General features: G+C 36.5%; 1 protein-coding gene across 2 annotated transcripts in view; it reads left to right on the top strand.

Annotated features, from left to right (window-relative positions):
• The window catches only part of DGKH (diacylglycerol kinase eta), a gene marked incomplete at both ends in the record, with an annotated part of 163,612 nt that extends 146,216 nt beyond the window's left edge, over window positions 1-17,396 (top strand). Inside the window, 8 exons of one of the 2 annotated variants that reach the window (XM_082304376.1) lie at window positions 183-317; window positions 1,932-2,098; window positions 3,662-3,767; window positions 5,337-5,429; window positions 9,066-9,185; window positions 9,548-9,656; window positions 11,068-11,198; window positions 17,307-17,396. In XM_082304376.1, coding sequence (XP_082160502.1) covers window positions 183-317; window positions 1,932-2,098; window positions 3,662-3,767; window positions 5,337-5,429; window positions 9,066-9,185; window positions 9,548-9,656; window positions 11,068-11,198; window positions 17,307-17,396 — 951 coding nt within the window. The remainder of the gene's footprint in view (window positions 1-182; window positions 318-1,931; window positions 2,099-3,661; window positions 3,768-5,336; window positions 5,430-9,065; window positions 9,186-9,547; window positions 9,657-11,067; window positions 11,199-17,306) is intronic. The other variant, XM_082304377.1, reaches the window with a different exon arrangement.
• Between the last annotated feature and the right edge of the window lie 6,236 nt (window positions 17,397-23,632).

Here is a 23,632-nt window from a genome sequence, read left to right as displayed (position 1 = left end):
CATTGTTTTAATTTTAGCGGGTAACAAATTGTCTTCAATGATGAATGAAGCATAAAAGTGCTTCATCCTTGAGACAAACCTGGAGGGAAGCCACAACTCCTACTAATAAACATATTTCAGGTGGCCCGTCAGTTTCATTAGTATTTATTGCTCTGTAAAATAATGTGTTTGTTCTTTTCCAGTGTCGGTCAGTAAAGATCACCATACTTGGTGATGAAGGGGTTCCAGTGCAAGTCGATGGAGAGGCATGGATCCAGCCCCCGGGAGTGATTAAGATCATACATAAAAACAGAGCTCAGATGCTAACACGAGACAGAGTATGTTGCAGAAAGTGTTATGAGATAGTTACTAACATTGTTTCTGTAATAATTTGATTCAGTTATAACATGAACTAAACAGTGCTTATAAAAATGTTTTATAACTATCTATATAACTTATATGATTTCTTGCAGTTGCATAATTTCTGTAATAAGCTGGATAGACAATTGTTCTTTTGTATAAGTGACACAGCTCTTTGTTAGCTTTTATCAGTTTTATTAGTGCTATTCCTGTATTCTTATTAACATATAGTAAGAAGAAGAATGGGTGTGGGGATGTACCACCACAAATATTCTCCCTTCCTCCCTTCCTTCCTTCCTTCCTTCCTGCCTTCCTTCCTCTCTCTATTTTCTTTCTTTCTTTCTCCTTTCTTTCTTTTTTTTCTTTTTTTTCTTTTTCTTCCTTTTTCTTTCTTTTTTCTTTCTTTTTCTTTCTTTTTCCTTTTTCTTTCTTTCTCTTTCTTTCTTTCTTTCTTTCTTTCTTTCTTTCTTTCTTTCTTTCTTTCTTTCTTCTTTCTTTCTCTTCCTTCCTTCCTTCCTTCCTTCCTTCCTTCCTTCCTTCCTTTCTTTCCTTTCTTTCTTTTTCTTCCTTCCTTCCTTTCTTTTTCTTTCTTTCTTTCTTTCTTTCTTTCTTTCTTTCTTTCTTTCTTTCTTTCTTTCTTTCTTTCTTTCTTTCTTTCTTTCTTTCTTTCTTTTCTTTCTTTCTTTCTTTCTTTCTCTCTTTCTCTCTTTCTCTCTTTCTCTCTTTCTCTCTTTCTCTTTCTCTCTTTCTCTCTTTCTCTCTTTCTTTATCTTTCTCTCTCTCTCTCTTTCTTTCTTTCTTTCTTTCTTTCTTTCTTTCTTTCTTTCTTTCTTTTATTCATTCTGTCTTTCTTTCCTTCTTTCTTTCTTTCTTTCTTTCCTTCTTTCTTTCTTTCTTTTTTTTCTTCTTCTCCTTCTTCTTCTTCTCTAGGTGTATTATACACAATCACATACTGGAAGTTCTAGCACAGTTGCATAAATAGCAAAAAGTTCTACATTGATGTCCATTTTTCATAATAACTTTCTGCAGATTTCTCTCCTGTCTCTCTCTGTTCTACTAATCCTCCCTCTCCCCCACGACCCCGTCTCAGTCAGAAGAGACACAAGCAGAACCTAGTGACAAAGCCACTGTAGAGTTCGTGCTTCTCTAGGATTACTGTGTGAAATGTGTAACTCCCCCTAACTGGATGGTGAATTTAGGGTGCAGTTAATGGCATTTGAATGATATTTTAGTAAATTTGTTACTGTTTTCCACCATTTTTTAGGTTTGAATCTTACTATCCATGCTTGTATTATCACTGTCTTTGTGTTCTTATTGTTTTGAAAGATGCTAAATGAGGGTAAAGGAGGGAGAGAGACAAGTGACTCAGAAGTGACTTATTCTCTATACTAAGTTTTAAAAAAATTGAATGTAATGACATTATTTATAGAGCTTGTATTATTTATAAAAAATCAAAATTAAATTAAAAATTATTTGTTCAATTAATTTTAATTAAAATACTATAGAAATTAAATTGTATATAAAATTAGATTTTAAAATAAGTAAGAATACTCCAAGTGCTGTGAACTGAATGTATAATTCATTTTGATTAGGCCTTTGAAAACACCCTGAAGTCTTGGGAAGACAAACAGAAGTATGATTCCTGTAAACCTGTCATTCGATCTCCCTTGTACCCTCAGCAGGCTGTTGAGTTGGCTACAGAAGAAGAAGTTGCACAGATCCAGCTGTGCTCACAAGCTGCAGAAGAACTTATTACTAGGTACAGTAAAATTAATAACTTTGGATTGGCAACCTAGACACCAAGACTGAATTATTCATGCAAATGCATACATACATAGACTTAGAATTGTATATTTTCCCTGTTTTTTTATTAATGTTTAGTTGCTACTCTATGAATTATTTTATTTTTAAAATTTTATTTTATTTTTAAGGCTCAACTTGTTTATGTATGGTTTTCTTATGTATTTCTGTAATTTTATTTTTGTGTGTTTTCTATTTTTTTTCCTTGTGAAAACTGACTTTCTGAAGGAGCAGTGGAAATGGAAAACTGGAAAGCTTCTTTGCAGAGAGGCTTTTGATTGAAACGTCTTATTTTATGCAAAAGCAAAAATATATTTATTGAAAAAAAGCCCTTAGAAGTCAACTTTAGAAGTCAACAGTGTGGATGTATCCACCTGACCTTAACTTCTCCTGACCTTATTTCTCCTTAAAGCCTCGTTACTCACAATTTCAAAAAAGATGAGCACTTTTCAATAAACTGGAAAGTTTTCTTAAAATATTGTACAAGTAAGCAGTTAAGATACTGACATTCAAGGAGTCCAAATTGCCAGGTAAAATCTTCATACCTTTTTGCATTCATCCACTCATTCGTTGTTATTGCAGCTTTCTGTTTCATTCCTAATGCTCAAAATCCTCATCTCTCTGCCCCTGGACACTTCAGTAATTTATATGGGTTGAGATGATAGTCAGCTGATGGTATAAAATTGATCCCACAGCCTTCTTATTTTCAAGAACTACTTTCTTCCTGAAATGCAAGTATTTTAGTAAAGAAGGCACTTCAATTCTCACAGAAAAAAAAACCTAGATTTTTTTAAGAAAAGGATTTTTTAAAAATCAGAACATTTTATAAAGCTGCTACTCAGTTCATCATGATAACAAATTATCTTACGCATCAAAATCAATTCTTGGAGTATCTGTTGAGTTGTGTTGATAATATAAGAAAGGAGTTGATGAACTACATATTCTTTTTATACTGTACTGTTGACTTAAGTAGATGTAGAAGAATAATTTAGGTTATAAATTACCCAAAGTGAAGTTTAGCCAAGACAGCTTAAAAACTTTACTGTTCTAGAGATGGTCCTGAGGTTCTAATTACAGCTGGACCTCCCATAATCTCAAATGACTGCAGCCAATTTTAACCTCACATCTGAAGGATATGCCTTGTGAAATAGGTGTAATGGTTTTTAAGATAACTTCAATTTATCCTAATGTGCTAGGGTTTTCCTCTATAGTTTATTTGAATTAATAGCCCCAACATTTTTGGTACAATTTTTGGATAGCATTTGTGTTCTAAGACAAATAAATGTGTCTCAGTATTTCATAGCAGAATAAATCTTCTGTGTTATGGATATCATTTATATGAGGTGCTGTATTGCTTGAAGAGATACTTGTATTTCAACTTTTATTATAAAGGACTGTATTTGTTAAAAGCGTTTTGTGAAACATCTTTGTATATTTTCTCATCTGATAATGTTGTGTACTCGGAAGAATTATTCTGTAAAGGAGGTAAGAAATATTTTTCTCTTTTTTTATGTTTTTGTAGAATCTGTGAAGCAGCAAAAATACATGGCCTCTTGGAGCAGGAGCTTGCTCATGCTGTTAATGCATGTTCACATGCATTAAATAAAGCCAACCCAAGGTTTCCTGAGGTAAAGGAAGAACAGAGATTTATGTATAAGTAAATAAGCTATAATATCTGTGTGCTTAAGCTTGTGACACAGGAGCTGTATTCTACTCCCTGTCCCCATATTAAAACAAGTTGGATGATAATTCTTGAAGTTTTTTATAAACAAGACTCCTAAATACACATACACATGCTCAGATTTAAATGAAATTGCTTAACAGATGAATGGATGCTGTATCTTCTCCCCTTTCTTGCCACTTTTTCTAAGGTGAAAGTAAAGGGGAAGTTACTTCTGATTCTGAAGGTGCTGCTCTGTATAGCAGTAGGGAGTCTCAACCCTTCACATGCATAGGGAAGCACCCCATAGCTGATGAATTTGGTAGAGATCATGCTCAATGATTCTGAAATTTATTAATAATACCAGGAATGGGAGTTAGGAGAACTGCCTTTTTACAGAAGAGTATTAAAGAGGAGAGTCCCCTTATGATGTTAGATTGATATCGTATCTGAGAAGACAGAAGATGTAGTTTCTGCATTCATCAGTGTCCTCCCCAGCTGATATTCTGTTTTGTGAACATGGGACATTAGAAAGGGACATTAATGGCACTTAAAATGCAGACTTTCTGCGTGTTGTTGTGCAGGGCACTGAGCACTCAAAAGGGAGATAGGGAGTTTGGATTAGGGGGACGGTAAGAGTATGCCTGTTGCCTTTCAGAAGCAGTCAAGAATTCGCTCCACCTGCAACGGAGGTCCACAGCCAGGGGTGCTCATCCTGAAGTGATGCAGCAGTGCTTACTAAATCAAGTGAGGTGCTCAGGTAGCTCTGAGCATGAATAAACCAAACTTGAGTTAGCAAACAGCAAAAACAATAGGCAAAGTAAGCTCACATCTGCTTGCAGAGAACTGTGTAGGCATGTCCCCAGACACAGAGTGCAGGCAGGACGAAGGCTGAATAAATGCTGTTAGTACATACAGGTCAATTCTCGTGGATGCATTCATAGAAATTTTCATGCTTAATTGTTATCCAAGTGCTATGCACAGTATGCAAAGGGGGTGAGGGGAAATGAGTTTCTTGGTTTCTCTCTTCACACTAGACAATCTGGGTGTTTTCAAGGATTGGACCCCAAAAACATTAATTAGGGAGAGGCTGCCTATATCTAACCTAAATTTACGTATGGTAAATATATTAGTTAACCTTTGCTTCTTAAAATACGGCTAGCAGCTTACTTCTGCTGAGGATAAGGTGAACAATTCAGATCAACAGTTGTTACTACATGAGGCCCACAACTTCTCTGCTGGCCTTTGTCATCCATAAAAATCGTGGATTCGTCTCAGACGTGGCTGGTCACTTGATCTTCAGGATTGTATAAGGTCATATTAAATGAAGTTGGGGAAAAGACTAATAAGACTAATAAGTAAATAGATATTACATTTTTGTTTTCTGTTCTCAGTGCTGAAGAAATTGTCAGCCTAGAGCTAAATTGATGTATTTCTCCTAGGAGAAGATGCTGAGATCTGTGCTGTAAGCCCAAAGTACTTACTCTCAGTCTGACTTAAATCACTTCAAATAATTTTTATGCTTCTTATTCCCCAGAGCCTTACCAGAAACACTGCCATGGAGATAGCTGTCAATGTGAAGGCCCTACATAATGAAACTGAATCTCTGCTAGTAGGAAGAGTTCCTTTGGTAAGGTCACAAAATTGATGGTTTTATTCCCTCATTCAGATTATCTGTGATTCGTTCTTTGCTGATTTTTTAAATCGGCGCAGGATTTATGACCTGCTACAAGAAGCTCTGTCAGGCCAATTGGAGGACATTACACTGCATTTGTGGTGTGGATCAGAATGAGTTACAGATTCTTGTCCTAGGTTGTCATCCATCTTACCTCACTTCAGATATCTAAAAGGTCATTGCCTGGGCTCTTCTTTTTAATAGTCAATGGAGAGAAATAAGTATCCCTGTTGAGGTTGATTCACACTCAACTGTCTTGGAGGCCTATCTTAGAAAAAGATAAATCATCTTCTGGAGGTTTAGCATTTAAGAGAACTTCTGGAGTTCTATTATGTGACCATCTTCAGAGTTTAAAGAGAACCTGGGGTGAGAGCTATTCACAATCATACATTCAACTTCTACAGATCTAATTTGGGCAAGTAAATCTCACCCTTGTTCTAATACCTGTCAGGAATTATTTTATAACCTTTAACTGGTAAGTGTTCAGTAGACCTCTGATGGTACTTGAAGACTTTGCATCTTCTTCTTTGGCTAGTGTTTCCCTGCCTAAAATGATGAAGACTGCTGAAGAATTGTTGTACATGGATGTATAATTAGAAAATTTCTATATGTGACATTGGGAAGAGAAGAAAGATGTCAGGTTTTCTATGCTGGTCCAGTTTTACATTAAGAAAATACACAGTAGGAACAGTTACATTTCCTTTGGATTCAAAAGCAGATTTATTACTAACTTACTGTTTATTTAAGTGTTATAATTTAAAATGGATATAAATAGGAATGTTTTCATTTAGCTGAGTTAGGGTATGAAACTTACTGGTACAGGTTCAGATACCTTTTTACACAAGTGATAAATACTACAAATCTGTTCTACAGTAACCAAAAGTTAATATAGTCTAAAGGCTCATAACCATTTAAGTTCTAGAAATAGTCAAAGATTAGGCTCATATGATCTATTTTATGAGTTTTTAGAAGGGAAAGTTATTCGTTAGGTGGTTTTGTCCAAGAAAGGGAAAAATATCTGCTGTTTTTTTCAAATTGCTATTACTAATGCCCCATATTTCAGATTGAATGAGGAATCAAACCAGAGAAATTTGTTTAAATTTTAAAATAGTTTAGGAAGAGGAATTATAAGAAAAGGTTTAAGTTGGTGATGCCATACTAGGACTAGTGTAATTTATCAAGGCAATCTGGAATTAATTATGGAAACCTTCCCATTGAAACATTGCCTTTTCTATAGCCAGTTGTGATCTCATTGTGTTGTCGAACTGGTCCCTTTTTCAGGCTCCAAAGTTTAATTTGATTCATTTGTCCATTTCTGATTTTTACATGTTGTACTTCTGCTTCTCATTATGGTCTGTGCAAATGTCTTCATGAGTCTACATCAAACCCATTTTTTAATAAAAAGGCTGTTTGGAAGATACTGAGATAATCTTCCAGGGATGTTCATTACACTCATTTGACATCATGCTTGTTTAGAACAGTATTTCACAGTCACAAAAAGGCACCCTGGTTAAGCCTATTGCCATGTATTTTATAAATGCTGAAGCGACATGTATGTTGGGCCCTCACTCTATTAAAACATTGAGACCGATGAAATGTAAGGTGTTGCTTGATGCATCAGCCGCTGCCATCATTCACTGTTCTCCAAATTATCTTTCTCCTCTGACAAAGAAAGACAGCCATTCTTTCTTTAATGTCTTCCTCTTTGGGTTTTTTTTTTCCCCTCTTCAATTCTCTCTCACCCCTCTCTTTTGTGATCAAAGCTCCTGATAGCAGTAAATTGATGCCTTCGTAGCATATACTACTTGGTAAGCTTTTTCTTTGGTTGCCATTTACTGGCTCTTGAGTCTTTCTGTTATGGCTCCTGAAAGAGACAACAGAAATGTAAATACATATACAAGGAGACTGTGATTCCTGCCACCTCCTGTGAGATATGATTAACAAAGTTCACACAACAGTATTAGCTAGGTGACATCAAATGGTGAATTAGCTATAAATACCATTTTTAGTGAAGCGATAGGATGGGACAATGAAGCTGATTTGTGGAATCTCCCAGATGGTTATGGCTGCAATACAGTTTGGAAAAAATAAAACATACTATATTTTGTCTAGATATTTTCCAGAGGCACTATTTCCATTTTTGCTTTTTAGAAAGCATTTCCAGTCTGGAACAGAGCACAGTTTTCCAATGTATTAAGGGAGAAGTATGGCAGAATGTTTCATTTCAACTGAATGAAATTATCTGAGCTCACTGAAATAAAATATTTTGATATTAAAAATTTCCTTTGGGAAGGAATTGAAAAAATCCTTTATTTTCATTGTTTCATTCATAGTGTTAATTTCCATCTTGGAAATAAGAAGCTTTTCCAAGATGTGGTAGGAGGAGAATTTACCCTAAATTGATCACTCTTCCTTTACCAGAATTTCACTATTGTTTTGGGTTTATTTCAGGAGCAATATTGCCAATGCATACACTTTCTCACCATCAGATGAGAGGTTTTTTTGTCCTCAAGCAAAATGCTTTCCTTTGAGAATCAAGCAATTAGATAAGTGCTTGTTGAGAAAGAGATAACTCTTTGCTTCATTCACGTACCTAAAATAGATGACTTAATTTTTAAAAATGAAAACAAGAGAAAAGTTGTAACTTCTTCAAAGACAAGTGGGTCTTCCACTGTACTCCAAATTAACTGAACTGTTCAAATTGAAAAAAAAGGGAAGGCAAAAGAAAGATCAGAGTCTGCTTATGGGCACTGAATTCTGTGAGCTTTAGAAGAGAAAAGAACACGATAGCAAGAGGGAGCTTATATTTCCAGTATTACTATACTAAACAGCAATATCTTACTAAAGACGGTCTCTCCTTTGAAAGGTGGTAACATATGTAAACTATTGAAGCAAAGGAAAGAAGTTTTTGTTAGGTAGGATAAATCAATGGGGGCTTGTAATTTATCACCAAACCACAACAACGTCAAAATCTTTTTCCAGCACTAGAGACCAAAGATTCTCTTACAACTCAATTTTAAAAATGCATTCACTAGAACTTAATTAGATCCTTTCAAAAGGATATTCTGCACTGCTTTGGCACTACTTTTACTTCAAAGAGAGAAAGAGATGTTCAGATTGCTTTATTAGTGATGCCAAGCAACTCGTTCCAGGATTCAATTCTTTGCCTCAAAATGGTGTTTCAGCAACCCCAAAAAGCTTTGCCAGGGATCAGCGGCCTGCCTTACCTCTTCCTCACAGGTTTCACTCACACAACAGCTGCAGAATAGTTTTCAGGCCAGGGTTTTAAGGCAAACTGGTACCTCCATGGGGTTGATGAGTGATTGACAGCTAGGTCCAGCTGGTCTGCACCAAAAGTCTCAGCTGCCTCAGTCATGCCTTTGTGGTTGGGACCATACTAAATGTAGTGTCAGGGTGGTCTTATATGTCTCTGAAGGAAAATTTAATTTGATAAGTTTATTTGTTTTCACCGTTGGTTTACACTCACCATGAAGCAGTCATCTGTGTGCGTGTGGTAACAACATATCTAGATTTCAATGTTATATGTTAACAAAACTGAAAATACTATTTTTCTGGCCTGTTTATAAACAGCAGTTAGAAGCTCCCCACGAAGAGCTGTTGTCTGATGCTTTGCACAGCGTGGAAATAGAGTTGAGAAAACTTGCTGAGATACCATGGCTTTATTATGTTTTCCAACCAAATGATGATGAGGTGAGTTTGATTAATACTTCCTGCTTCTAACTGAAGTTAATTTTCTTTTGATAGGGAAGAGTAAGCTAGAATCCCTCATGATCTGGAGAGGCAATTTCAGTAGTGATGCTGCATCATTTCTGTCTGCTGTGAAGAAACTTCTAAGCTTAGGGCTTTTTTTGTGTTTTGTTCCCTTTTGTGAATTTAAAGGTTTTGAATGATTCTTTAATAAATGAAACAAGTATAGAATTAAGTCCTGAAATTATTCTTTATGGAAGTAAAATTTGGTCTTAGCTTTTGAGATTAACTATGAATTACTGTCTCAAGCATGTAATTTCACTGTTGTTTTCTGTTAATTAAAGGTAACTATGTCTTTCATGCAGGATCCCCCCCTGGATTATGCTAAAAGAAACAACAGAAGTACAGTGTTTCGCATAGTGCCAAAGTTTAAAAAAGAAAAAGTTCAGAAGCATAAGACCAGCCCTCAGCCTGGTATGTGTTTTGACATTACAAGAAAAATAGTAGCATTTGGGGAAATGTGGTTTTATGGTTTTGTTTTGGTTTTTTTTTTGGTAAGAGCTGAAATGATGCACTCCACCTAAGAGTAAAGTCAAAGTGAAAAGCAACTGACCTAACTGGCATCTTCATTAGGATGAAGATTTCTTCCAGTGCATTTAGAAAGCATTCAGTAGGACCCCAAGACTTCCAAGTGAACCAAAGAACTACTGCAAAAATATTTAGATAGTTTTATCATCCGACAGGACCTGTGTCTTTGCTGGTGGTTACATTTGATTAACTCATAGCAGTACAAGTCGTAGGCAAACACATTGTTTCCCTGTGAAGCTCCAATTCAGGTTTTTCAGGTTAGTTTCAGAAGGTGCACAATAGCTTTTATCACACTGGTTTAATTAACCAGTTATTCTTAAATTTCAGATGGGTTTTAAGTTCAGCAAGTGAGACAAATCAAACAAAAAGCCATGATAGTCAATATTGATTTTTTAATTAGAAGAAGTTGAACAAACTCCACTCTCCTCTCTTCCCACTGTTATCCATGAACTTACTTCCTTAAGATTATGTCCAGGAGTTAATCAGTGATCAGATGGTCCTAAAACTGTTTCTGCATCTTTGTCTTTTTAATGCACAGTTGGTCAAAATCTGCAAAATCTTGCAGTTGTTGATCAGACTTTAGATTTCAGATTAGACTTCAGATTTTACTTCATTGTAAAACTAATCAACATTGAGTGAAGTTGTAAAATTACAGCAATAAGTAGCATAACTATTTTTTTTCAATAAATGTGGTCTTACTAGGACTAATGTGGGCAACTAACCTTAGAGAACAATGTTTTACAGAGAGCTTATTAATGGCCTATGTAACACAGTAGCTTAAAGAATACTTGTTGCATTAATTAAGAATACTAGAAAATGTTAATTAAAACTGGACTTGCTTGCTGCCATTGCTGTATTTGAGGTATGGTTGATATTTTAATTTTACATGTTAATTAGTTTTTGAAGGCTTCTCCTCTCCCTGGATGACTACTAATAAATTAATGGTATAAAGCAGAACAACATTAGACTTTGCGTCACTGATCCTAAGATGGTTTAATGTGAATTTGTCGGGACATGAGGTTTTAAAGGCTTTACTGAAGAAAGTGGAGTAAAGCTGAAAGCATGGCTGCAAAGCAAAGAACCCCAACTTTGTTTAGATACTTTCTCATGTTAACTGCTAACCTGTAACCTGCATGTAAAAAGTAAATTGTCAGTTTTTGTGGAAATGACACCTCTAACCTTTCCTTTCGCTAGCACGGCAATTCTACTCTGTTTTCCACTCTCTTTGGCCTAACCTTTGCTTGTGATGCATTTGAGCATGTAGAAATTAAGGGGGTTTTGCTCTTAACTTTGGTAGTTCAAAAATGGGGCACAGATGAAGTTGCTGCTTGGCTGGATCTGCTCAGTTTGGGAGAGTACAAAGAAATCTTCATCAGCCATGACATCCGAGGCTCTGAGCTTTTACATCTGGAAAGGCGAGATCTTAAGGTATTTCCTTTGTGCTACTTTTCTGCTATTGACCATTTTCTTTGACAAAACAACAACCAACTTTTCTTCTTTCCCTGCACTTGTTATGTGCTTGTAGCTTGGCTTACACTGTGCAAATATGCAATAAACTAATACACGCTGTCCTTTGGCCTGAATTTCTGAAGTGCTGACTTGTACTCGCAACCGAGAATGTCTGTTATCCAAAATTCCCTTTTTTTGCACTTTACCTAGTATAATAGCATTATAGTTTCTGTCAGAAGTCATAGGAAAAGCACGTTTGATATCTTACTGACATCAGTGTAATATAATGTTATCTTCAAGAGTTCATCATTTCCATTAAACAGGATGAGTATGGATCAGTTGAAGGTGGTGATAATAATTTTGAACCTATCTACTGCAAGGTCAGCAGCTATGAGTAGCTGACCTGCTTCAGGTGATTTATTGTATATATATTGGATATAGTGGGCGTGAGAGAGATAAGCAGCTTAATAAATTGCAGCATTGGACTTATATAGCATTGGTATTTGTGTGTCAAAACAGACCTTTGCAATAGGTTTTCTCATCCCTGACCAACCTCTGCCTGATTTTAGCAGTATAGATTTAAAAAAGAGGACTTTCTTTTGTCTCCAAAATTGTAAAACTTTCTTCCTCTGAGGTCAGATTGATAAGTTTTGCAGGGAGGAATGTTACCTAGCAGTCTGCGGCTGTTATTTGAGCTTGCTGGTCTTTTTCTTGAATGACTTAAGTGCATCCATTATATGTAGTAGAGGCTATATCTTTGGGGATTCATTACATTACTTTTTCCAGGAACTCGGTAGTAATGAGTTCTTGATAATGTGTTTTGCAACTGCTTTTAGCACATAAGAGAGCAAATAGGATATTGTATAAATCACAAACATTTACATTTAGAGTGCAAGTCATTGCTCTAGCCACAGTGCAGTAGTTTGCAGACAGAGGCAATACTTTCATACAAATGTGCCATTTTTTGTGAAGTTTCTTACATAGTATGAAATCCGGATGTTATAAGGTAGTGCTTGCATTGTGTGACTGTTGCAGTAGAATGCAGCTGCTGAAGACAGCTGTGTTTGAAATGATCTGTTGGGCTGTTGTGTATTATTTTACCCTTTGGTATTAGATCGCCTCAGCTTCCTTCCATGGAAGTTAAATTCCTTTCTTTCAGGATAGTTCCTGACATGGAGGGACAGCTTCAGGACAGTCCCTCCCTGCAAAGATTTAGAAATAGAAAACTGTCCAAGCAATGCACCACAATGTTCCAGTGATGGATGTTGCAAGTCCCTGTTCTGAATGGACACTGAACAAATTTAAAACTTAACTGGGAAACTCAGCATCACAGAATGCATAGGTTTGCTAAAATGTTAAGAAATCTTAAAAAAAAAAAAAAAAAAAAAAGATTACAAATTTGTTGGAATAAATGATGGTGGGTAAGATCAGTGTCAAACTAGACATGGCTTCCGGCCACGCCTCATTCTGATGGGTACCAATTTGACTGCATGCCCGGAAGACTGGCACTTCAACCAAGTAAATATCTGCAGCAGGGTAATCATCAACCTATTATCCCTTGTTGCTAAGACTCATGAGGATTCAGCATAAATAAAACCCCATCACAAAGGCCTATGCCCTGAAATACCTAAAAGCTTATCTTAGAGCCTCCAGAGAGGCAGACTTTTACTGTCCCCTCTATCTAGTGCTGCCTGGAAGCACATACGAGGTTTTAAATTGCTCAGCATAGCTGGATGAGGAGTTGCTCTCCACAAGTTGCCAAGGGTATATCCTGTCCTAGGAGAGGTCTTGCTCTAGAATCGCCCCATCTGCTCATTAGCAGAGCTGAGGGCTTCCAGAGCAGTGCTATTCATAAGGTAGGCCAGGCTTTTGGCCAAGCATGGCTTGCGCTCTATGTAGCAATGCTGAATTTAAATATCAGAGTTTAGCACTCGTCCTGTTCATTACATACGGGGCATGATCTCTGCAGGGAGCCAGTTAAGGATGGCTCAGGGAGCCTGCAGTTTTCTGACCAGTGACCTGAACTGGTGTCAAGATGTGTAATGTGATACCTAGGAAATGAGGAACACGCCACAAGCTGCCCTGTTAATTTTTCCTCCCTTTGGCTATTGAGGTGTGTGGATGAGTCTTCAGTGCTCTTGCGAGCTATAATCTGTCTACAGCCTCTCCTCCAGTGCAGGGCTTGTGCTTCCTGCCAAACTAAATGGGCTCGCCATTGATTCACAAGCTTTTAAGTCATGTGCAATAGATTTACCTCTATTACCTCTCATGTCGACAACAGGAAAAATCGTTGCCCATTTTAATTGAATCCTCTGGACCCACCTTTCTTTTTGTGGTCAAAAGTAGAGATGAAAAGCAGTACAGAAAAGGATGAAAACTCTCTTCCTTTGCACGCATGACTGAAATAGATCGATACGTTGACTGAAGAATTGGACACCTCTAATTTCTGCGTAGCTTGTGGATCCCATTCTCCGTTAGCTCTGTGTGTGGCAACTCGCAAATCGAGAACACCTCCAAGAGGAACCAGATACCTCTCTCCACCCAGCCCCTGCAGTAATACCCTTTCTCCAGCCTCCTATGCCTGATTTTATTTAGGGGAATCTTAAACTTTTACACCCATGTGATTATCTTTCCCTTGAGGAAAGGCTGGGCAGCGAATTGGGAATTGTGCTGTAGAAACTATAGAAAGCAAGCTTGTGATTTATTTTCTTAACCTTCTTTTACAAGCAAACTCATTGAAAACCAGACTCTCACTTTTTCTGAAATAAATACTGGCATCTTAGCATTGAAAAGCTTGTTCCTATGCACACAACTTAGTAATAATCAGAACTGCAACATATTTGGCAGGACTAGGGTGACATCTCCTTAGAGCTCCATAGCAACGTTGGTTTCTTTGGAGAAAGGGTTTTCGTGCCTTATGTCAGCTTGATGAGCAGTGCCGGTCAAGCTGAAGTCTGTGCTGAGGACTGCGGCATTTCATCTCTGTGGTTTGCAGTAGCGCTTTCGCATGGAAAATGTTTTGTTAGATTTGTTAGACTTCGGGCATGCTAGATGGCTTTTGACACTGGGAATGTAAGTAGGGTAGGTTTCTCATCTGGAAGATGTTAATATTAAGGAGTGTTTATATAAATTGTTTGGTAGTATTACACTGGTGGTATGCCTGGCCAAAACCCGTGGGGCAAACCTGGAATAAATGGGTTCTTGGCTAAGCAGACAGGCAATCACCACAATATAATGCAGACAAAGAACTCCTGAAAGCTGTTGCAAGAATTTTCGTCAGCTTTTTCTTGCCCAACCTTTCTTTTTTTTTTGGGAATCTTTTGAGCCCTATGTGCTGAAGGCCTAGAGATGGCAAAATGGGTTGGGAGAGCAGAAGGAGAGGCAATCCTGTAGTTTTAAGGCCATAGCTGGGCAAAAAGAAGGACTATTTTCTTCCTCAAACTCTGGCTAGTGTCTTGTCTTCAAAACCGCATTTTAGTCAAATTGAATTTTTATTAATTAGATATCCATTAAATATGGACAGACTATGTAGATCATGATGAAACTCATGCATGCACAAAAATGCAGAGATCTTTGGGGATCTTTGAATGATGCATGATATGTTGCTGGTTTAGTTTGAGATGAGAGAATTTCTGCGAACTTTCCTACATCAGTAGTAAACTAAGAATACTAGATAACATCTAGTGTCAGGAATGTATAAATTTTAATTTCCTCCAAACCAAATTATTACACAAGCATAAAAATTCAGAGTTTATTTTGTTGGTTGGGTTTTTTTCCCCTGGAAATGTAGCAGAATTTACCAAAAAGGTCCCAAAAATTGTGATGAGGCTCTTGAGACTTGCTGTCCTGATCTACATTACAGCAGCTTCAGCTGGAATGGAAATAAAACCAAATCTCTTGCCTCTGAAACATAGGCATTGTTGATGATACTTTGTAAAGGTTGGTGGAAAAAGTGGCTGAGTTTTCTGGGAATTTCATAATGTGATTCTTTCCTCTGATCTTTGAAGTCTGGCCACATCTTGCTATGTTGCTTATCCAACAGAAGTTCTACTCATGCAAGATGTTTGATCTGAAGAATTTGCAAGTTCTTAACCTTTAACACGTGTGGCTTCTCGTGGTTTGGAAAGTATCCTTATGGGTTTTTCTTTATGTAAAATTTCCTCCACATAGCAACTAGACTATTTCAGTAGTTTCAATAGTTGTGTGTATTTTTGATTCATTGGAAAATTAAGTCTAGCATAAAAAAGAAAATAGTCTCCAAATCTAAAATTATAAATATTACTGTCATTGTGGGACAAGTTTAACCACTACTACCTACATCAATTCTCTTAATTTAAAAATGAGTACTACATTTTTTTGTAAGTGAGATGACCATTAGCGGAAACAAAATATGAATTGATGTGATGTGGAAAATCAGAAGTTTTTTTTCAGATAGGTTTATGGACAGCACTTGATTTGGGGACTTCTATGACCATGTCTTGAACTCTTTAATGCTGACACTTTTGTGCCAAAGTGCTATAAAGGATGGTCACGTATTTATAGTACTGGCAGTTTTCAACTGAAGAAACAACCAGGGTTTTTTTCCATCTCTAACATCATAAACAGAATTCAATCTTAACTCTCTGAAAATTAATCCACCTGCTTAATCTGTGCTGTGCTACATTTACAATAAAATAATCAATTCATGCCCATTTTATCACCCCTTTCTTCCTTTGGAGAAATGCAAAATTAATTGCATGCTAACACTTTTAAGTAATATAAAGTGCAGATTTTCTGAGGTTTCTGTGCTGTAGAAAGGTGGATACAGTCTTTGTGTAGAGTACGTACAGAATATTATATATGGTTTTGTTTTTCACTCTGTATGAGAATAATTATTTCAAGCTGCTTAATTACACTCCCTTTTAATGTCTTTGTAATGGAGAATCTTCCTATTAAAATGAAAGGATTTCTATTTCAGAAAAATAGTGAAACTTTTCTAAGGTTTTTTTTTACTTAATCACGATCTATTTACATAAGGTTTATTCTGCAAATAACTAGTGTTTGAATCTGCCACTTGCTCAACATAACTAACACAAGGATTTTAAAGAGTTTTTCAAAGCTGAGTTTTACAGATAAGGGAAGCAGATTTCCACCAAACTGAGCTGAAAATTCATTAGCGCAGTTGGGGATCATTAGCACAGCTGGGCATCCCATTCTGCTCCGCTGACCATTGGACCAGTCAAAACTGAAAAAGGATGCTGTTAAATCTGTTATTAATGCTGGAAGAGGTTTGCTGCAAAACTTTCTTGTCTGTTGTCACTCATACAGAGATGGGTCCCTGAAACCAATATGAGAAACATTTCATTGGATGTGATTGCTTTAGTGGGGCCTACAAGGAGATTTACGCTTGTGCTTTTTACATTTTCCTTTGGGATGTGACTGTCATGTTTCTGAGAATTTTTCTTCCAGCTCTCTAATCGAGAAGATCCATGTTAGGAGACACAACCTTTTTGGAATGAAAAACAAATGCTTACCTTTTCTATTGCTCTCTAAAGGGAAGTTGTCCTACATGCCTGTAGCCGTTACATCCACTTTCCCTCGAGAAACTGGGGACGTGTGTGTTTGTTGATTAAAACAGACATCATAGGGCCTCAGATCAAGTAACATTGCTGGACAGAAGCTCTAATCCATCACATCCTACTGAGCATTTGTTCGCTGTATTAGAGAGGAGGGGGAGATTGTTCTTTTTTTGCCAGAAATTGTGAAAGGTTTTTGTACTTAGAAGTCAAGTGAAAGATGTTTTTGACAGATATTGCAGTGCCTTGGGTTGTCATTATTACAGGTAAGTAATTTTCTGTCTGCAAGACAGAGAGGGATTCATTGTATGCTCTAAGCAATGTTTTTGGTAGGCAACACTTGCTAGTGCCATAGAATCTTTTCCGGTTAATGTTGATTGCAGTGAGCACATTTCTAGACATTTGTTGCATGGCTAGATCATGATAATGGGTTATTTTTTTTCCTTTTTGTAAATAAACTTTCTTCTTTTTCTTTTTCTCTTTTTTTCTTTTTTTTTTTTTTTATTTTTTTTATTTTTTTTTATTTCTGTAGGACCTGGGGATAACGAAAGTGGGGCATATGAAGCGAATTCTCCAGGGAATTAAGGAGCTTGGCAAGAACACCCCTTTGTCTGAAGTGTAATTATGCTGGTGCTCTCCCTGGAGAGAGAAGGGAAAGTTGCTGGAGAAGCAAAGCTGTTGCAGGCACTTAGCTGTCTTTGTAGTTTACTCTATGGAAGAATAAGCACCGGTGTGTTTGTACAGGCTAGTATCTCTGAATTCTTGTATGGTGAAGAGCTTGCTGCAAGAGTACAAAAGGATTTGTGCCAAAAAAACGGAAAAGGTGACATGTTCTGTGAAGACGTTTTCTTGGTGTGCAAACCTGGCCAGTTCGGATAAGCACATTTTGGTAAATCGATTGGTTTATGGTGAACTGCACTGACTGGAAAATATAATCGAGAAATGATTGCTTTGCTTACATGCAGCTCAGTATGCCTCTCTTTACACTGCAGCAAGATACAACTGTACAGCCTGAGGTTGTCCAGTTATCCTTCTGAGGCACAGCTTCATAAAACCTCCTGTGCAGGAGACCGAGAGGTTTTGGAGGTTCAACACGTGAGCCTAACAGTGCCGCAGGTACCCAGCGCTCGCTGGCCACACAGAAGGGGGGAGAGATACCTTGTGCTACCATGAATGCAAACTATAATGCATGGTGTGCCTGCCTGAATCGTCTGTTGTTCTGTTGCATGACACATCTGATACTTTAAACACTTGAACAACTTTTATATCGGTTTGAATGAGATTTAATTTATTACTACTTGAGTGTCTCTTTTTTTTTTTTTTTTTCCCAGGCACTTTTCTATTCTTCAGTGTTGTGTTATGCCTAAAATGTGTTCTACGGCAAAGGATGTGTGGGTGTGGAAACTTAGCATTTGTGCCATATTCAGCAGATTATATGCATTATATATGATTGAAACACTGTACAGTTAGATTTTTAAATATACCATGTACAGAAGGTATATCAGGTAACTAACTTATGAGTATTTTTGAAAGACCGGTACCTCACAAAAATATCAATTGGCTTCCTGCATGGAAAATGATAAAGAATTTTCTCATGGTGCATTTTAATGTAGTTATTCAGTTATCTTAAACATCTGTAGCATATTGGAACTTTTAGGCACTAATGGTTTTATTTATTCTATTGTTCAAAAAGCAGGTTGAAAGATTAATGAAAAATTTTTACATGAAAATTCATTTTATTTATCATACATAAGAAGAGTTTTAAAATGTAGCAGCTGATTTGATTTTTGTGGGGTAAACTTTTACTCATTACTAATTTACTATTAATTTAAAAATGTCTCTGTATGCATTTCTTTACAAAGGCATCAATTTGTTTCTTGTCAGCACTCCTACATTGGTAGATCATAAAAATTTAAAAACCAAACTCTAAGGTTTTACACTATGCATGCAAAGATGAATCACATGCAAGATAGTAATCCATGAGTGTAAACAGGTTAAAAAATGAAAACCATCTTTGTTTAGAAATTGTGTTAAACCACAACTTAGAAGGTTATTTACAGTTTGCTTAAACAAAACAGCTTCATAATTGAATTTCCTGGTAAATTTTTCGCAGAAGTATTAATCTAGTAGAAAAATAATTTGCATAGATCTACAAAAAAACCTACTTAAATGTTTGAGATGAGATGATATCGCACCACCTGCCAGAAAACTTGCACAGTATCGCTGTCTCCTTGCTGTTCCTAACAACATGTCATTGAGGCACGAGGAACACTTGACTTTTACTTAATCGAGTAGCTTTGACATTTCTTACAGGTTAAAGAGTATCTTAATATCTATTTATGTTTTCCTGATAGGCAGCAGAGTAAGGTTTCATTTGTTTTTTCCAAAGCTTATTTTCCCCATTAAAGGGGCCAACGTCAAGTACTGCATGCTGGTTTTGCCCTCCCTTTCTCATAAGTATGATGGGAGTCGTCCCTTGGAAAGTAGATGGGAATCGTCCCTTGGAAAGTAAAATCTATTCCCCTCATTGTTTTATTGCAAAAAATCAAAAGGAGCAAAACAGGCTTTGTTTATATCCAATTATAGTACTATGTGCTCTTGCTGCTGTAGGTTCAACAGGCACCACTCTGGGAGCTCTGTGGACATAATTGATTATTCTGGTAAACAAACAAAAGTAAAAGGCTATGTTCCATTAGGTTTTCCGTAAAAAAAAAAAAAAAAAAAATCCCTTTGCCAAGTGACATGATTTTCATGCTGTTGTATGAAAAGTGTATGCAAACAATGGGAAGTTATGCAAATAATGGCAAGATTAGGTTGTTTTTTTTTTTAATGTACTTGACATTGACCCCTTTAATAATGTTCAGATGGCATCCGTCAAGTCTTTGCAAGTTCCTTTTCTCTTTGTTTCCCTGTAAGCTGCGCTATATTTTAATGTGTGACAGCATTCTAATATATCTATGTTACGGTAGACTACGTAGTTAATCTTCCTGGTCAATTCAAGGACATAATACATGGAACAACTTTCTTTGCTTTCCTGATTGTAGGATACACTCTCTTTACAACTTTCAGCCTTGCTATATGCAATGTGTTAAGATGGGCTATGGAACAGGATCTCTTCAGGTCATTGTAGAGGTCTACGCTGAGTATATTAAAAAATGAGAGTTGCTTTTAGGCAGGGGAAATGGGCAAGTGGTGTTTGTAACGCAACGTTCTTATGGCACTCCTCAAATTACCTCAGTATAGGACAACTGATCACTTGTCTTTGTATAGTTCAGTTTTTTTTAAATGACCACCAAAGAATTTAACTTTGATTGTCCTAAGCAGAAGTTTTTTTTTTAAATGTGCAAGTAGAAAACAATTGTAAGCATCATTTATGCTGTATTTATTACACGCCCAGGAGAGCAAATTTTATGCAACTCTATGCCTTAGACTAGTGTTGGCTATCAAATCCAAATGCGTGTGACAAGGAGGCTCAAAATATTTTACGGGGTTTCTCTGCCATGGTCATGGGTCGTAACTGTGTTTAGTGATGTGGCTTTTCTACAGAAAGACTTTGAACACAGAGTTACTATCTCATGATTGTTGTAATTTCCAAGTTTGGGTGGTTTTTTTTTTTTTCCTTACTGCTGTAGAAGTCCCAGCTCCTAGAACTAAGGACATACATAGCTACATTTTTAGTGAACTGAAGTATTTATAATTTAATCCTGATGTTTAAAGTGCTTCAAAGCATACATCCCAATATTTCAACAAAAATAAGGTAAACCATCCCCTAAAGTAGTTAGTTTTTTAGAAAACAAGTTATCCCAATAGAACTTGTGGAGCCTGATTCAACATGCTAGATTCATCAAGACAAAAAATCACTATACAGAGTTTACTGGATACATTTTTTTCCCCTAGTCAAATACACTTAATTTCCATGGCCAATCAGCGTACCTTAAAATCTGAAAGGAATATAGAGCAATCGGCATTTTTTTGAAGTGGCTGGTATTCATATAGATGAAATGCCCTACACCTCAGAAAGAGGAAGAGGAGAAATGCATGTTTTAAAATGGCAGCAGATTGCTAAGTTCATGTTTCTGTTTTGTCTTTTTCAAATAGTATTTTTCCAGTTCACTGTATTCAATTGCTGTAGCAACCTCTGATTCAGGTCATGCAAGTATTGCCTTTATAATGCCTAATGCCGCCTTCTTAGAAACAGAATGAAATCAGGCAAACTCATGGTTGTAGGTGTTGGGGGTTTTTTTACAATGCTTTAAAGAAAAAACTTGTTCAAAAAATGAAATTTTTTATATGATGCAGTTGCAAATTTTCTTTATGATACATTTTTATGTGTTTCCCCTTAACCACTGTTTTTTCTCCTGAACATCTCTTTCTTTCAAAGAAAAATATTTTAAACTTGCAAGAACAGTAAAATGTAAAGTGTGTGATCAAAAACCCTCCCAGTTTCAAACTATTTCAATCCAGTATTTCTTACTTTGGGACTGGAGTAAACATGCTTGGTCCTGTAAATAATAAATAGAAATCATCTTTCTCTCTCCATCCCTGCCCAAAGAAATTCATACTGCAATGCTGTATAACTGTAATTCAAACAAGAGGAATTGATTTTTTCTATAATGGCCCATTTCGTATTTTCCTATGCTTTTTGTAGAGAAATAGATAACCTGCCAATTTTGACTTTTTAATTGAACTCAGCAATGCTAATTCACTTAATGAAAATTTCATAATGCCTTGATAATGAACAGATCTTATTTCAAGGGTAAAATTATCAGTGTTTTTCAATGCATCTAGTCTTCCTTTCGGGAAGACTGGCAGGAGACCTTTTTCACATGTAATGGAAAATTAATATATAAAGCAAATATGAGAGGATGTTCCATAGTCCTACTTTAAAAATAGATGTAAAACTACATATTATACATAGATAATGCCACAATGGACATGTAATACAAAAACCCCCGCAGTGATTCCATTTTGCTTGATGCTTCCTATTAATGATTGCATTACTAATGTTTACTACTGTTTCTCCATTGCTGCCTCTGTGCCCCTAAGTATTAAGTTCTGACATGTAAGTTTGACAGCTCTAGTAACTAATAATTAGCAGTGCAAAAAGTCTTTGTGAAAGGTAAAGTCACAAGTGATGCATATTGTTGAGGATAACTGAGCTGGAGCAATATATAGCTTACAACCAGGAGATCATCTTGTCACTCGTGTGAGTAAGTGAGAGCCACAGAAAATTATATGAGTAATTATAAATTTATTTCTTCACCCCAATAACATACGTACCTCTCAACTGCAGCGTCCTGAGTGTTACATTTATACCACGGGCTCTCCTATTTTTTTGACCCTGTTTTCACAGATTGTATGTTTTGTGGTATGATATTCATATCATCCAGGTTTGATGCTGCTTATTCTAACTGCAAAGATTTAATGTTTGCAGGAACCGTACATGACTGTATTGCTGTCTTAAGTAAAAAGAGGAGTTTTTGATGACTTGAGGAAGCTGAGGAGTTTGGACAGGACTTAAAATATATCTGCTGCCTCTTCAGAGATGAATGGTAGTGTCAGCAGGATTGATAAAGCATCATTTCGTAATTATCAATAGAAGATCTTTACTGGTTGTATAAATTCCTGTATTTATATATAGAATATAGTGTGGAAATGGATCTTTTTTACAAAAAGAAAAAAATTTTCTAGTTCTTTTCTACTACTGTTGCATTAGGTTTAAAAGCTCTGTTAATGGTTAGCTTATGTACTTGAAATGCTCGTTTCTGCCATACAGAAGCCCAGTCTGTTTCTCAGAAATTATATTCCATTTGGAAGCCATCTGGAGACTTCCAGGAGACTATTCCTGTAGCCAGTTGGAGCTAATACCAAAATTCATAGCGATTTCTGTAGGCTTAATAGTGATTGCCCTCAATATTTTAACTGAAAAAAAAAATGTTTTTGAAAGTTGGGGGTTTTTTCAGCCTGTAGAATCAAACTTCAAACATCATCTCCTCGTCAACTATAAAAAAAAAATATTAGTACTGTTAACACTTTGGCAAACTAACAAAATGCGGGCAATTACAGACCTGAGAGTATTCCTGGACAAATTGTAATGAATTTAGCTGCAGTGGTTAAAGACCTACCACCTTCAGAGCAGTCAACACAACATTCATATATTTACTTGGTAGAATTATAAACATCTATGTTAAATAATTGAAGACCTTGTCTCCCAGTTGACACAAGCCCTTTTTATATAAGCTCTTTGATGGGATTTTGAGTTCATATAACCTGTTGCTTACATTAGCAAGGGCAGAAGAAGCTGGTACATAATTTATGTTTAACACAGGTCACGTCTCTACTAATGTTCTCACGCTGCTTCCCAGCTCCTGTCTCTGGATGACTTCCCAGCCGCTTGGCAAGATGAGACCCTCGCATGTCTCCCCCCGTTTCTGTTCAGATGAGCTGGACGGGCAGGCTAGGAAAAAGCTGTAGGATGCTCCAGGAGATCTAGATTGACCAGGGCTTCAGGCTCCGAAGTCTAGCCTAGCCATGGTGGACTAAAATCCTTTAAGTTATTCTCTTGCAATCCCTGCTGAAAGCTGTATTTAGCTTGCCATACCACTAACAATTAACACTAGCTACTGGAATGCCCTTCGAAAGACAAGTGTTTTGGCTAATTCCACCAGCTGTATATGACTTTTGAAAATACTAGAAATTATGGTAGCTATTAGTAGGACAATTATGCAAGTGACTGATCTATATTCTATTCTATGGAACAAACACTTTGGAAAAATGTATTTGTAGTATGATTGAAAGATTAGTGTTAGGATTGAAAAGATACTGAGGGTAAAAGCACTATGGTACAAAGTTTAACGT

This window comes from Platalea leucorodia (genome assembly GCF_965183815.1).
Source record: "Platalea leucorodia genome assembly, chromosome: 2".
NCBI classification, from domain to species: Eukaryota; Metazoa; Chordata; class Aves; order Pelecaniformes; family Threskiornithidae; genus Platalea; species Platalea leucorodia.
This window is presented reverse-complemented; position numbering and strand designations above follow the sequence as displayed.